Here is a 16,539-nt window from a genome sequence, read left to right as displayed (position 1 = left end):
ACTTTTGCATTATCCCATTGCCTTTATTTTAGGATAAGGTATGCAGAAGTCCATGGAACTTCTCAGCATTTAGGACTGCAAGACTAAGAGTAACAATTGTTTACAGTGCTGTTCCCACAATAAAGCTGCCTGTTTAAGCCATTTCCTGGCTTTGTAATTCACTATTTCCTCCACGCTTTCCTTCTCTTTCACTTTGCAGACTTATTTCTATTGGAAGTTATTTTTCAGAAGGGCACCTGTCTCAGGCCAAGAAGTATCCATGGTTTCTCACTGCGCAACATTAAACTCCCCTCCCCAAAACCTGGGATGTGAGACCCTCCTTCTGCGCTGCAAATAAGGTTTGCGCGAGCTGCTTCTTACAAAGAGGGTTTTTCAATATAGAGACATTTGAAATTGTTATTCTGCATGTTTTTCTCTTAGGAATGTGTTCATGCCACTAAGCAGCTCTGTCCTACTTTCTGTGACTCCGATTATGACTGAGATAATATATACCCCAAGCTGACTATGTATAGCCTGCTTTCCTGCCGGATGGTGGTCTCTGCCTCCTGGTCATGGCTTATTCTCCCTTGCTTCTAAGTTTCAGCGGGTCACAAGTTCAGTATTTTGGAGAGCAATACTCCCTGCTGATGCATCTGTAAGTTCTCTGGTTTCTCCCCAAAAAAGGCCCTCCCCTCACCCGCATCTTAAAGAAAAGCACATGAAGTTGAGGCTTCTGGTTACTCAAATTCCATTCCCACACTTGTGCAGAGGCAGAGACCATCTCTGCCAAGGCTGAGGTCAAGCATGTTATTCCTGTGAGCTACTTCAAACAGGGTTAAAAGAAACACTGAACCTTTCTTTGAAATGCATGTGAAGCATCTTAGTTTCTAGGGTTTTACTGTTACAAATGAGACTCAAAGAATCTCCTCTGACCAATACTATCCAAAGAGAGACTGCAATTCAAGTTAAATTGAACTTATACATGAAGGACCATGCTTTCCATGCCAACTCACAAATTGTCTCACTGATTATAAAGATTAAAAACACAGGATCTGGCCTCCTAAGCTACTTACGCTATCTATTAAGGTTGCTAGACTTGCTACTTTGAGGTCTTTCCTTCCCCCAGGAGTAAAACATAATAACTATCATATTAATGGTAGACATCATTTTAATTGTTGCTATGTACTTGCTTCAGATCAGCTCTTCAGAAGTTCAGCCAAAAAAGCTTAGATTTTTTCCCCTCCAGTTAAAATTTCTGCAGTCCTTTCCTCAAAGGCAATCCCTTCAGTGTAAAAAACAACAACAAAAAGATGGTTTTTTGGTCCTTTCATGGGCCAAAAAACTTGCATCCTTGGAAATAGGGCCAGACGTGGTCAAGTACCAGGTATGTGATATGTTACCCGTGTTCAGACTTTATCAGAAGAGGTAGCTCACATTCTGCCCTTCCTCTGCATAGCAGACATGTAACAGACGGCATAAACATACTTGTCATAGCGTTCCTCCTTTCTGATAACTTGAGATCAGAGTATTGGAGCTACTGCTGAAGCCAGTGTAAGTAGCGCTTTGAACACCTCTCACAAAAAGCACCCTGAAAAATCCAGTCATATGCCCGTGGTTGTAGTGAGGCTGCTATGGTACTGCTCTCAGCAGTCACAGGATCTGCTCATAGCTATTCAGCTTTAACTGATAAACTGCCTGTAGCCCCATGGAAGTTAAGAGAATTTGCTCTTTTGCATAAAACATGTGCGGTGTCGTACAGGTGATTCAAAACATGATCATTTCTCACACACACTGAATTTACTAGCAAGCAAAGCACGAAAATGCCAGTTTTCTAGATATTTGTGTTCTTCCAAATTCTGTAAATGAAAATCTTTCTAATTCTCCCCCCCCACAACATTATAGATGAATACAGAGAAGGGTTTCAATAATTTTTTAGTCTGTTTAAATACGATGTTAGTGTAGCGCCTGTGGATTGCTGTGGCCTTTAACACAAGTAAATCAGAAAGATTTGTTTGCATGGGAACTCAAGCACCCACAGAACAGTCTTGCCTCACTGTCAGTATTAGCTTCTATGAAGCCCTGAAATAAGCTTAGGGACTTCACTTTGCCCTTCTGCAGGGACTGAAGTTAGCAGATTCCTTGGCAACTTCAGGTGAAGATCTTCAGCAGTAAGTTGATGATGCAGCAAGCAAAAAACTACAAGGAGAAATCACTCAGTCCCAAGTACAAGGGCAGCCACACAAGCTGCAACATCCTATGCTAGTATAGCAATACTTTTTTCAGTGAAGACCATCATCTTACAGGTTTTCTTTTTCAATTTGAAGAGGACAGTAAATATGTATCGATAGCTGTTCATTAGAATCTTAAGCTGTGTTTTCTATTCAAAACCTCACACCAGGTTTATAAGAAAATATGCATCTGCTGGTATGGTTTGGTCAAGTTGTTGCCAGCTCAGGATCTTACTGGAAAGGAATTGAAAGTATTAAAATATTCTTTCAAAAGAATATACACAAGAAAAAAAGATCTGTTAGAGAGTTGGTCTAATATGCAGTGTTTCAGGACAAGGTGGGGTTTGTTGTTTGTTTGCTTTTCCCACTTTTTCCAGTAAAGGAGTCCCTTGGGAATTTGGTACAAGGATCAGTGTCAGTAATAAGAAGAGGCTAGATCTTTTAGCTTACCTTTTGTTGGCAGTAAAGTCCAATGCTGGAAGAAGACTTAAACTGACAAATAGGTAAAAATCAAGGAATAAAATTCATTGTTGTAATACATGAATAAAAATTAAGCTTGTGTATATGGGCCTCTCCTCACCACATTGGATAAGCATTTTAAGTAATTTTTGAATGTGAAGTTAGACTATTATGTTCCTCACCTCTCACCAGTGATCCATCTATTTTGGCTGCTCTTTCACAACCACATTTTGGGCTTACCGGTGAACTTCATTCAATTGTATATTTTTGCTATGGGAATTAAAAAAAACAGACAGAGAAGCATCTGCACTGGGATGGTTTATTGATGCTTTCAAGAGAGTCAGTCTTCCTGCGGAAGCTAATGGAACAGAATTTCTACTTCCAGAATATGTACCTTCTTCCAAAGAACAGATCTCCCTCTGCATAAGGCTTTGTTTTTCAGCCAAAGTGATCTGGTAAGCTTCAGCTTCAAGCTGTATGTAAAGATTTGCCTCACTGTATTAAGTCCATCTATTTTAGGTAAGTTTCACTGTCTCAACCCAAAATTTGCATCATATGACTCAGGCTAATAACTCTAATTGTTGTAGAAGTCTCAAGTCCTCACTTGGCATTGACAGCATGGGTCCCAAAAACTTGTCCAAAATTAATGCAATGGTTTTGTAATTTTGGATGAAACTACTTTTTCTACTGCCAGAGCACTTAAAGAAAAAAAAAAAAGAAAAAACAAGCCATGTAAACAATATAAATAGCATGGATCACTGCTATCTGCTTTGTCTTCCTTGAAAGCAGAAGAGAACTGAAAAGGAGCTGTTCTGCTCAGAGATCTTCATCAGGGTTTGTTACTCTTCACCATTTAAGAAGCGAGCTCAGACTGTATCGCTCTTCCAGTTTTTCCACAATAAAGCTTCTGGTTTCCTTGTGTCTGTTTTCTTAATAATGTCAGACAGTCATTACAGATCAATGCCCTTTACAAATTTACTTTGGAGGGACAGACAGGGAGGTAGATCACTCAATTAGAGAACACATTTGAAAGAAAGCAGACTAGACAATATGACTGCAGTGTTTCTCTGCAGCGGTAAGCTCTCGTACCAAAGTTAGCCCGTTAAGTTTAATAGTTAAGGAAAAACAGAGTGGGTATTTACTCACACACAATTTTATGAGAGGAACAACTGAAAAACACACTTTTTAGACAAACTGATATTACAACACATTAGTGGGCCACAGAACTCTTTAAAAAAATAAACCTTTTGAGACATGAGAATGAAATCACATTTTAGCATGCTTTAAATAGCTGAACTGCTCTTTGAAGCGTAAGTTTTCAGCTATTGGCAAAGACACTGACATCTCCTCATTTGGAAATTAAAAAGCATTTAGCAATAAGTTAAAGCTAGCCTACGTGTAAGTGGGCTAAATACCAGGCAAAGATTTTTCCCTTTTCACATTTAAGATGATACTACAGTTCATCACTCCTGTAGCTTATACATTGTGGTGCAACGCCCCACTGAAGTTTCACATCTACTCTGCGATAGAGAACAAGAGTAAACACCTTTCTTTTAGGATAGTCACAAATGGTAAAGCCAGTAGTATTTGTTTCTCCGTTTAATTGGATGTTTGCTGTTTATCACACACAAGAACCGTAAAGCAGAGTCCATGGATTCTTCCGAGCAATATGAAACCTCATGGTTCCATGCAAATTCAATACTGCCTCTCTCTCTTCCCCCTCCTCCTCTTATCTGCTGTTTTCCCCAGCCCACGATATGTTTCCAGCTATCTCCATCCAATTTTGAGAACCTTAAGGGAGAGAAGGTTTTACCTCATGACTTCTACCCAAGAGAGCCTGACTCCCGGCTTGTGTCGGGTCAGGTACATCTTAGACCACAGGAAGCTGGATGTTTTTCTTTTGAGGCACTGGAAGTTAGGCTAATAGTAATAGCCAAGTTGCCCAAAGCTAAAGGGACAAGTAGCTCTCATTGCCTTCCTATTTAAACACATGGCCAGTGAAGAAATCTTTTCCCTTTTTTCCCTGAAATACATTAAGTACAGCTTGCAGTAACAGATTCCCCACAGAGTCTTGCATTCATGCACCTGTAGTCCTAATGTATACTGTCCCGTTTTACTTTACAATTTCCTTAATCTCACAAGAGTCAGATACACACATCCTTTTTTATCTCATAATTATTATCATGTTTATATTTCTTCTTCCACATTCCCAAGCTAAGCCAAGACAAGCTCAGGGCTATGACAATGTTTTCGTGTACCTCTCTCCAGAGAGAGCTGCTGCAGCTGAACAAGACAATTGCAGCATGCTAGTTATACTTGGATTCAATGTGTGGTTGAAAAGAGGAGAATGACCAGTTTTCTCATCTGTCTATTTTCAGACATTTAGAAAACCCCACTGTCAGCGTCTTGAGTTAAAAAATAGGTGACATATTCAGACCCTAGTAAAACCACTTACGCACGTTAACTTGTTTAAACAAACATCCCCACCTCAAGTGACACAGTGGCCTGCAGTCTTCCTTCATCCATCCACAGAGCAAGAGTTATTTTTACTGAATCAGTAATCATGCATTGTCTTCCAGAGGAAACACTAGCCGGGTACCCCTGCTTGTAACTTCATGATCTGCTGCTCCCAAATCATGTTCCAGTGCTTCCTCTGAACTACTTTTTGTTCTCCTGCCGTCAAGGCTAGTGGTAGCTGTATGGGGGCCAGAAGAACCATTTGCAGTTATCGTTGTATCACCGTATGTCACGGTAAGGTCACCATCATTCAGAATAAAATCAGAATCCTCTTCTCTAAGCTGTTCTTGATTCTGGAAAAAAAAAGAAGAAAAAAAATCTTTGTACACTGCACAACATCTGGTCTTTGCCAAGAAGGTAACTGAACAGAAGAGTTTCATGTCAACACAGAAGCGGTAAAGTTCCACCTGAAGAAATGTTAAAAATAACCTTGAACCCAGTGTTTGCACATCAACTTACTGCTCCCTGTATAACTACTGCTATTGTGGAGAGACGAGGGGGAGCTGAAACCAAGAACTAGGTTATGAAACAGGTAACAAGGGATTTAATAGCACTGGAAGTTTACCAAAAGTGCAGGAGAGATGAGCAGTATGCACCGGTTTTTGCATGACAATTTAGAAGGCAGTACAGCAAAAAGACTGGAGACCAAGCACAATTAAGTCACTCCATATACAAAGCTGCATCTGTTGCTAATTAATCAAGTTCATTAGTAAAAGACTCATGCAAACTGGTAAGAACTCATTAGGCCCAAATTCTTTATAATCAAGGCTTCCTCAACAAATTTTTGTTATAGAGCAAAAACTAACCACACTCTTTTAAACTATCTGCTTACTCTTACCTGGTACTAAATAGAGAATTACTTGACCTAGTTCTTAGGAATGCTCCTGAGCCATAAAAGTATGAAAGACTGATATAAGAAAGTGCTTGCTTCATAGTTTTGTAAGTAGTTCCAATGTGTTTTCTTTTCAAAATCATTTAAGAAAGTGGCTCATAAAACCCTGTGAATTTATTTTGGCAGAGATGGGATGAAATATACGGTCAGAGACTAGAAATTGCTGACGTGTAACAAAACACTTAATTTCTCTACACAGCACAATACAACAGCAAGCAATTGTACCATGTTTCACTCCTGTTTAACATGATCTTGGTAAAAGGCAAAACAGCTGAATTGGTCAGAAAATGGGGTGTTCTCATATTTGAAAAAAAATTCTGTCAGTACTATAAGCTTGCTTTCTTGCAACCGAAAGCAATTATTTCCCCATGTGAATAGCTCCATAATTCTTAGCAAGAGCTGAAATATAAGTGTGTGTATTGCTGCTGTTCTTGGTAGGCTGGACACCGATCAGGCTACATTCTCAAAATACACCATTTTCTTCCACTTTGGCAAAGGAAGGAGGGCACAGGCTCCATGAGATAGGATGCCTGTGATCACCCTGACCAGAAATTCCTACTGGTATTGCAGAACAGGAGTTCAGGGCACTTGAGATTGAAAATGCTGATTAACCTGTCCACGATGAAAAATGCAGTGCCTGGCTAAATAAAACTTCCTGGGAAAGCTTCCTGTCATTATTTCAGAATGATAATCAACGAAAATAAAGCAGCAGAAGCCTCTAGATGATACAGAATATTTAACTAACGAGTACTAGAAGAGGTGTCAGAAGTTTACCAAAACCAACAAAAGAAATGGTGCACAGTTCAGTGCCAGGTGCAAGACAAGCCTACTTAGAATGAATGCCAATTTCTCAGAACCTTCATGGCATCCAAATTTATCATCGCTTATTAGAGACAGGGTTACTGTGACAGAGAACACTGTTCTCAAAGAGCAAATACAGTTTAGGACACTTGCTTTCTTTGATTGCAAAAACCCCACTGAACTACCATCACTATCTTAAAAAGAAAAAAAGGCAGAAATTAAAGGGTTCAGCTATAGTTGGTGGAAAAGCCTTTACAAGTTTTCCATTGCAAAAAAGGGAAAGTCTGAGGGACAAGATCAAGATGATTAAAAAAGGGTACACAAAATAATCGGCTGTTTAAGAAAATCTGATATCCCTATATATTCTGTTTTTGAGGAAGAGATATTCAAATAAAGATGAAAAATGAATAAGAAGCAGGCAGTTGGTGACTAGTTATGTTTTAAGAAGTTGAAGAAGCTGAGAAGCTCTATCACAAGTTGCCTTTGACGGTGTTTGCCCTTGGAGAGGCACCAAGGAGGGGAAGGCAGGGCTAACAGCGCACCAGGAGGTATCGCGATACCAGGGCCACGTGTGAAGCGGCTGCAGCAAGCTCCCAAAGCATCTCCTGTCTCCACAATGCTATTTAACAGTGAATCCTTGCAGCCACCTATCAGATAAGAAACTGGTAAGAACACACACTACACATGAGTTTCCCTGAAAGGCTGAAAAGCTCTTGGAAGCACATATGGAAAGGAGAGGGCCACAGGCTTTATACTACATGGCAAGTCCTAACTCAGTCTTTGCTGGTTTGTCCCAGGCATGTAAACATGATCAGCTCCAGAGAAAACACTGAGCTTTCTCTCAACATAGCGAACAAACATTGCCTTGTATGAGTCAAGTTCCACTTATTTATTTCACTTCTAAATAGCACTGCAAGCAGCAGGCAATTTATTTCATATATTTCCCCAGAGAACATTCATGAACAATCCCATGTAGTATATGGATTTGCTATGTTTGCAAGCAAAGAGGATGGGTGAATAAATCTACTGTGCTTCATGCAGCATGTACAATTCTTTCAAGACAGACAGGAAATGTATCCAAGTAGATCCCCAGAGACTTGAAATTCTTCCAAGAATAACCCTAAACTGGCCTCTGCAATCCCCTACAGTTCTGTAGGAATAGCTTCAATTCACTCAAAACACATAGGTCTGAACTTCACTACTTAAACTGACAAACTAGAATGGCTAAGTACCTAAATCCAAAACCCTACAAAAGACCGAGTTTTGCTTTGATGTGCTGACCATAACCCTGAGGGACCTCACAGCATTCTGTCCCATTTGTGGTAAAATCTGCTCATGTTCCTAAGAATGTGTGCTGGAGACGTTAAAACAGCTAAAGCTTATTTAGAGTTACTGCTTACAAAGCCAGTCTTTATTGCCTCCTAAGGCAGCGCAAAAAGAAGCACATGCAAATTATGCCACACATACAAAGCGCTGGTAGTCATCATGTACGCTGCTGATGCTGAATACAACACTGGCATCATGGATGACAAAACTTGCATTAGAAGTTACTTATCTTGTGGCTCCAAGACAAAAGCATCAAGTAGTATGCATGTAAGACTTAAGGTGTAGTAAGTCTGATGCTCTGCTTCTTTATTTCTCACCTGAGTTCAAATTCATCAAGGAAACTAAACAACTGTTGCTATTAAGCTGGAAGCACTATGAAAGGGGAGAGGCAAGGCATGGCTGAACAGTTTTCTTACCGATTTTGAGGGTTACCTCCTCCAAGACTTATATAGACTGCAAAGGAAGTTTCTCTACTGGGTTTGCATATTTAGAAAAATAATTCTGTTCACTATACTTTCACACCAAGTTGTCACACTGTGTGTGGTGCAAGAACTAAATTTAAAAAAAAAAAAAAAAAAAAAGGGTGGGATCATGTGTAGGACAGAAAACACACCTCTGAACAAACAAACAAAAAACCCCCAGGAGTGCTTCATCAGGAAGAGCAGATAACACAGATGCTTCTTCCAAATGGGATAAATGGTTGATGAAATAGAGAATTAATAAAAGTTTCAACCGGCATGTCAAAAAGGAAGGAAAAAAGTGACCTACATTAGTTTGGGATACATTGGAAAGCCCTGCCAAATGGTCATGCACTGAAGATAACACCAGGAGAGAAAAATAGGAGTGAGTTTTTGAAAATGATCATTTTAAACACTAACCACAGCAGCCTTTAGTGCTTTTAAGTTCCAACTTCGATTCTCTTCAGGTGGGAAACACTTAATGGTGAGCCTAATGGCACAGTCTTAAAGCAGTGGGAGAACAGCAGCAAGGAATAGTAACCACAGCTCTGGAAAAAGCAAGCAGCTCTGGAAAAAGCAGAAACTCCAAGCAGTTTCTGTCCCCCCAGAGACATGGCGCTCTCAGTTGCTTCACCTGCACTTAATAGGAAGGCAAAAGATTTCACAGCTTTTTAGCCAGTAATTAAAATGGTATAGTCACAGTGCTGTAGCGAAGCCAGCCATGCAAAGAAACGAAAAACAATACAGCAACTGCAGAGTTCTTGAAAAGAAACTAGAAATAAAATCTCAAAATTATATTCTTTCCTAAGACTAATGCAGCAAGGCACCAGAATAGGAAAAAGAAGAGAGAATACAATGTGAAATTTCCACATTATACACCTTAATAAAGTATGCAGCCTTATAAGCAGTTTTAATGATGAAGTTAACATCCCAAGAGGGAGAGAGAGAGTGTGTGTGTGCAACAGAACCAAGCCAATTAAAGAAAGTTTCCACATGTGGTAGTAGCTAAGAAAGAGAAGTAAAGAGAAAAAAAAAAAAAGATAGTTTAGAGACTCTCTTTTATAGAGAACTGTTAGAGAAAATGAAAGCCAAAGCTTGCATATTCATTCTGGTTGGATCCTCATTACTGGATAACTAATCTTATAAGATCACACATAGATAGACACATGGGCAACACACAAGTAGGCTAATTGGTCTGATGGATGCCTTCCAGCCTAGATCTGTTTTAAGATCTCCAGTGGCATTGCAAAGATGGGAACAAGGCCAATTTCTTGCACTACTAATAGCTCCAAATAGGCAGCAGACATTTCAAACTTCTTTGAAGCTTTACTATCATGTAAAAGATGCTAATGATACCAGAAAGAAATGCAGGGAAGTCTTTCAAAGTTGCAAGTGGAATTCATAAATCTCTAGGAAAAGATTAATAGAAATCTGGTCCAAGACTACTTGAACATAGCAGAGATGTTACCATTCCAGATAACATGCAAATTTGAGTGATCCCACATATAGTACTATGGTTTTATTATACAAGTGGCTCAGAAAAAGTTGTAGATTTCAGAAGCACTGTACAGATAGGAATGACATGTATCAGGATCCTGCAAAAGTAATAGGAGAATGAAGCATTAATTATTACAAGACATGGCCGTAAAGACAGTACAGTGACCTACTAGACTGAGATAAGTAACTGATTAACAGTTTCCAAACTGTGATCTCAAATTTCACAGTGGAAACAATGAAGGGAATCTCTACCAGATTTCTTTCCGACATGGGTAAACGCGTCAGTGTCTTCTCTGAAGGAGACCTCAACGCAACCTTAGCGGTAACAGGAAAAGAATCCTGTCCAAAAGTGTTGAGAAGGGACTGAATATTTTGAAGTGATTCACTGAACTGGTTTATTGACTAGGTCTGTAATTTTCCAATATCCTTAAACGTTATTTTTTTAATGTAGTATTTGAACAATAAGATCATGTCTGATTTCTACTAACAGAAGCTGTTGCCTCAGGGGAGATTATCTTAAATCTTTTCTGCCTAGGACAAACCAGTACTTTCTTGCAGTATGTATATCATACCAACCTTTTGCCTAAAAACAAAACAACTGCTTTGCTGAAGTTAAATAAATAAAAAACCAAAACCACAGAAGTATTGAGTCATTCTACTTACATCATAAACCTGGGGACTTGTCAGACAGCGGGCTATCAGGCCACACCAGCTGGGTAGAGTTGTGGTTAACGGAGGGCCACTGTGAGTGAGAATTGGCTTTAAATAACTTAAGCAGTTAAGGAAAACACATCAGTGCTCGAAAACCATTACTGACAATAAAAAGACAATTGCACATAAATGTGGTTCTGCCTTTGATCTATGTGCTGCTCAATAATTGTATATAAAACATCCATTGAAAAAAAAAAAATCTGCATTTGCAAACAAATACATGAAAAACATCTTCCCCCAACATTTTTCCCTTGATCCTTTTAAGGGCAGTTTCTTTACCCACACATTTACTGCAAGGGGAACTAGCTACCTCTCTTCTTAAAGCTTCAAGCAGCTGCAACAGTTCCAGCTTTTGGGCTCTCTGGAGCCAAAAGGAGCAAGCAGCGGTACAAGCACTTTGATTGTAATAGGTCCAAGGGTGTTTCTGCTCTGCAGACGGGAGCTTGGTGTCAAGATTGCAAGCTAGGTGTGTCACCTTGTTACCTCTATGTGGCTCAACACAGAGAAATAAAGAAATACTGTCCATCCAACATCCTCCAAGTAATGCAGCCACCTGAACTGGTCCACTGCTAGCTGGTCACTGAGCCACAGAGAGGCAACCGGAGATCTTACTCTGGTAAGGCTCAGACATGTCTGCAGCGCACGTATACATACCACACAGAGCCTCAGAAAGGCACAGGGAAAACTGTATGGCACAAACCACATAACACAGCATGGAAGGAAAGCATCTGCCCAGGCAATGCTACCTAGATTATGTTGAGGAGGCATGGGGGTGGGAAGGGAAGGTGTCTTTACACCTCTCCTCATAGGTCTGCCCCAGGTAAATCCACATTTGTTCACGCTAGTACTCCAGACTGATGATATGCCTGAGGAAATGCTCAGGAGTCAAAAAAAGGTGTCCCTGCTACAAAGCAGCACGCTGATCTTGACTGGCACAAGAACAGAGCTCAGGAGGAAAGTGCTAAGACTTCCAAACACCATCTAAAATCAGGACCAGAAGGTCTTTTTTTATTAAGTCACTCTGATTATTTTAAATGTAAAAATATATATTGCAGGTATTCTAGTTACTTTCTTAGGCCTCTAAGCACAGGGAGGATCAAGTCCACTTGTGAAATATAGCATGGTTTCCCTGATGCTCTCAACAGATCAGGTGCTTGGGGGAAAGAGGGAGTTAAAAAAGGGGGCTGTTTTAGCAGAGATGTATCCCTCCTCTTTAGCAGAGCCTGGCATAGCATGTTTACTTGAGCACCTAACTGCATGATTATGCCACTGCAAAGTTGTATTTCCTCCTTCCCTCCCCCAGTAACAGTGTGGCTACACCCAGTCCTGGAAAGAAAGAAACTCTTCCCCCTTACATTAACCTACCAGCCTCTACGTTGCCCTGTGGCAGACAGGCACGCAGTGACTCGGTCGTGATAAAACAAACCCAGTAAAAGACACCTGGTACTCCATCAAAGTTGCAGTTTTCTTCGTGTTTAACAATTGTGGGTGAACCCAGGGAACAGCCCATGACATTAAATGAACTCTGCATTCCATAGGAATGAAGTTCCCAGTTATCCATCCACACAGAGCTCTGCAGGCAAGAGCCAGCGTTGGAGCACATTGCCAAGTGCATCTTACTTGCACCTTTTTCAAGTTAAGTTCCCTTGCAAAGAGAGAATTTTGAGACAATCTGGCTTTCTACCCACAAACCAAGTGAATGCATCAGCAAAAAATATTTTGACATTTAGCCATGGGTACAGAGGTGGAAATCCTTGCACCCCTTCTGTGCAATTTAAGCCCACCCAGCCAATGTTTATCTGAATGTCTCCTTGCAACACAAGGAACAGAATTTTACCTCTGAGATACAGTAAGACATTTCTGCCTCTGGATGTGTGTTTCCTTGGCACAAACTTCACAGAAACCTTCCCTAAAGATTGCTAGTCACCACAGAAAAAGCAAGTGCACTACCACCATCCTTTAAGTTTCTGTGAAACAGCTAATTAAGCTATAATTTTCACCTAGCACTCCCCCCACCCTTGCTGCAGCTGCTAGGGACTGAACTTATGCTAGCTTCAGCTGAGGGGAAGCCAGCATTGCCAACTACTCCTTTTTTCATTGGGCACATCCTTTCTGTAAAGGCAGGGGAAGAGGATAGCTCTGCTTCCTTCTTACAAAGACAAAAAAGCAGCAGCCAGCCACAGCCAGATCCTTCCGTGCTCTTACCACAGAATTCTTCTTTTTTTTTTTTTAGGTAACAAAAATTGACCTCAATACACTTTGACACCAGCCACTACAATTCAAAGGGTTAATTTGAAATTACTAACATTTATGAATATTTAACTAGCACATACACTCCCTTCTGGGTTTTGACCCAATACTACTGCATCTGAAAGCATCAGTCAGGATAAAACCAGATTTTATCATGAACAGGCAAGTGCTATTGGGATCTGAATGCTTTCATCACTATACCTGGGTGGGAAATGTCGATGCACAAGGCATGGAAGGAAACTACTGTGCTCCAACCAGGCCAGCAATCTCTCATCAACCAATGGCCAAGACCCCAGTGAAAAGACTCATTTCTCAGATACAAGCTGCAACAAGATTAAAGCCCTGTCACAGGCATTTACATACATTTGACTGCCCCAGAAATTACTAGGAATCAAGAACTGAAACTTCTTTGAATTTCTGGGTGTAAGTGACTTGCCATGGCCATAAGATTATCTTTGCCATTTTCCACTAAGTGAGTGTAAGCTGTTAAGGAGGGGTACCTGTCTGGTATACTGATTAAGAAGTAGACTAAAAAACCACAAGCAAGTACACTAAGTTATGCTAAGTAGACTAAAAAACCACAAGCACAAAAGACAGGATAGCTACACCGAAATTGCTCAGAAGCTTAAACAAGGCTATCTAAATAGTATAATAATAGCTTCAGAAAGGTTGTACAGTACTGTGTACACAAAAGGACACTCTCTGCTTTAACACCCACAGGAAGTTCTGGATATACTAAGGGAATAAACTAGATCACATGTAGATTTTCAGTTCCAGAACTTCCCGTATCAGCAATGGGTTTCCAAAGAGGACTTCATCACAAAAGCAGATGGCTCTTCAGAGCAACGAGTGGGGGCTTAGACACGTAGAATGAACTGGAAAACTAGTTTGTGCTATGAGCATCAGTGAAGATGAGAACAGATTAATGGAACAAATCAGAGGATCTGAAATAGTTAATTTGCTGTCTTACTGTTTAGGAAGGAACTTCAGCTCCTAGAACTGACTGGTTTCTGTCCTCCAGCAAGTGCTACATACCATGCTTTAAAGAAAGGAAAGGTCCATCTTCTGAGTCAGCAAGTTCAAGCTCCAGTTCTGTGCCTTGAACCTGTCAAATACTTGATCTTTCTCCTGTTTGACACTCTCAAATGCTTAAGGCTACATATGGGTACATGGAAAGGAAAAATGTGAACAATTTATGCCTTGAAGCTAAGCTGTGTTTTCAAAAGGATACTTATGGTCAAAGCTATACCATAGTCTGAAGAGCCAAGCACTTTCCTGCTTTGTCCTGTTCCTTCTTTCAGAATCTGGGCCATCCTAAAAATAAGATAAAAAGAGACTCAATTATTTCAGGCAGAAAAAACCCAAATCATACATTGCAGTCATTCATGTTATAATGTCTTGTCCAAAAAAGCCAAATTACTTCAATACTGTACTTGGACTGCAGAAGAAAGCTATTTAGAGACATACTTATACTGAGAAGGTTACTTTCCTTAGAAAGACCAGAAAAGACTGCAGAGGAGAAGTAGGCCCTTGTATTGGGTTTGTCTGGCAAGGTTTTGGGAGTGGGGGGGCTGCAGGGGTAGCTTCTGTGAGAAGCTGCTAGAAGCTTCCCCTATGACAGAGCCAATGCCAGATGGCTCCAAGAGGGACCCACCACCACGGGCCAAGGCTGAGCCCATCAGCAAAGGTGGCAGTGCCTCTTGGATAACATACTTAAAAAGGGGGTGGGGGGAATCTGCAGAAACTGCAGGTGGAGAGAAAAGTGAGAATATGTGGTATTCATTACCCTCAAGTTACCTTAATGAGCCCTCTACCACCAAGTTCCCTTGAGTCTAAAAGCTTATCACACAGTTAATGCAGTAATAGAGACAGAAATAAGTCCAAAATTTACAAATAAGCCTCATTGATATCCCATCCCCATCCTCCTCCCAAAATAAATGAACTGGAATAATCCAGACTGATCCCTATTCATTGCTTGATTGGCTTCCTTAACTCTAGGTCTATTCGATGTTCTTTCTTTAAGCCTATTGCTTCCTTGGAAGAACAAGGGAATTTACCGTACCTGATAAAAATCTCGCAAACCTGATGAAAAATATCACACTTAAGAGAACATGCTTAACAGGGAATCCATATAAAAACACAATTGAGGAAGGTCATGCAAATTTTGTAAGTGCTAGATCAAGCTCAGATATATCTAACATTGCTAACGGTATTAAATAGAATCCCTTTACTAGCTGTGCTGCAAGTCACCACACCAGCTGGTCTGCAGCTGCATTTATTTTTGCTTTTGTTACTGTTTTGGGCTGGGTTGTTTTTTTTTTTTTTCGGCTGGCAGCCAAAGTTAAACACAGGAAAACAGATGAAGTGAGAACGCCTTGTATGAATCATCTTCCAAACTACTGGGAAAGACAAGACGGGATTGCCCTGTGTGCTTCTGGTCTGCAAAAAATCCATGATCCACCAAGAGTTAAAGCTTAGTACATTTTCACTCCCAAATGATGTATTTTCTTTTAACTGTGACATGCTGCTAATCTTGGCTTGGTGAAAAAAAAGGAATCCAAAGGGAACTGACTAATGGAGTCCATTAGGAATGCGATGCACAGCTAAAGAGGGAAACAAATGGGTAAATGCTCTCTATTTACATGGGAAAAAAGCAAACAAGTTATTTCCACCCAGACACTGAATGAGAATGTAATACCCGTGCTGTGTTTCTTGTTAAAGCAATTCCTCGAATACTGACAAGTTTAGTCTGAACTGGCCAAAGCCATTTTACGATGATACCGCTTCCCAGCCTTAGTTTTATACAATAACTGTGGCCTTCATTGCAGAAGGTGTTTTGAGGTCTGGCCTTCTGGTTGCTTGCAGATAGCTGCAAAACCAAGTTCACCCTTTTTGGTACCCAAACCCACCATTTCAGAATCTATTTTGTGTGCTGTACACAAAGAACACAGAGGTGCCTAACACAGTTTCTGCAATGAAAGAGATGCTTCCTGAACAAGTAACTCTTATCTGTACAACCTGTGACAAAGGGAAAAAAAAAAAAAAAAAAAAAAGGCAAGGCAGGAAAAACCACTAATAAGAAATCTGATCCCAAATACAGCAAGTATCCCATGCACGTATCCATGACCAGCCGCAACACCGGCATCATACAACTTGAGGTTTACAAAGCAGAGTTCACACGCTTGCACCCTATGCATCTTCTGGGTCCAAAGTCATCTGTCTTTCCTGCCATTCAACTTCCTCTAGCAGGTTCCTACATAAGCAACCACTTCTGCTACTGAACAATGACTGTCAAGCAGTACTCTGGAAGAGTGCAAACTAAGGTCTGGACAGAGGAAGCTCCCAGTTAAGCCTCAGGAAATGTTGGGTTGGGCTTTTTTTTTCCCCAGACCTTTCACTCCTGTGAATTCACTCAGTTTAC

General features: G+C 40.5%; 1 protein-coding gene and 1 non-coding gene across 4 annotated transcripts in view; both read right to left on the bottom strand.

Moving 5' to 3' along the window:
* Positions 1-2,986: 2,986 nt before the first annotated feature.
* The window catches only part of SLC9A7 (solute carrier family 9 member A7), an 80,081-nt gene continuing 66,528 nt past the window's right edge, over positions 2,987-16,539 (bottom strand). For 2 of the 3 annotated variants that reach the window (XM_075727856.1, XM_075727857.1), the window contains 3 exons: positions 14,350-14,432; positions 10,821-10,926; positions 2,987-5,476 (listed from right to left, as the gene is read on the bottom strand). In XM_075727856.1, coding sequence (XP_075583971.1) covers positions 5,228-5,476; positions 10,821-10,926; positions 14,350-14,432 — 438 coding nt within the window. In that variant the 3' untranslated portion in view covers positions 2,987-5,227. Of the gene's footprint in view, positions 5,477-10,820; positions 10,927-14,349; positions 14,433-15,607; positions 15,619-16,539 lie in introns of all 3 variants that reach the window. The other variant, XM_075727859.1, reaches the window with a different exon arrangement.
* LOC142597227 (U2 spliceosomal RNA) lies at positions 7,403-7,590 on the bottom strand. The gene has a single exon (XR_012832044.1). It is a non-coding gene; the product is annotated as a U2 spliceosomal RNA (small nuclear RNA).

Source organism: Pelecanus crispus, chromosome 1 (assembly GCF_030463565.1).
Source record: "Pelecanus crispus isolate bPelCri1 chromosome 1, bPelCri1.pri, whole genome shotgun sequence".
Taxonomy (NCBI): Eukaryota; Metazoa; Chordata; class Aves; order Pelecaniformes; family Pelecanidae; genus Pelecanus; species Pelecanus crispus.
The sequence above is the reverse complement of the archived record's forward strand: the minus strand, read 5'-3'. Positions and strand labels throughout refer to the sequence as shown.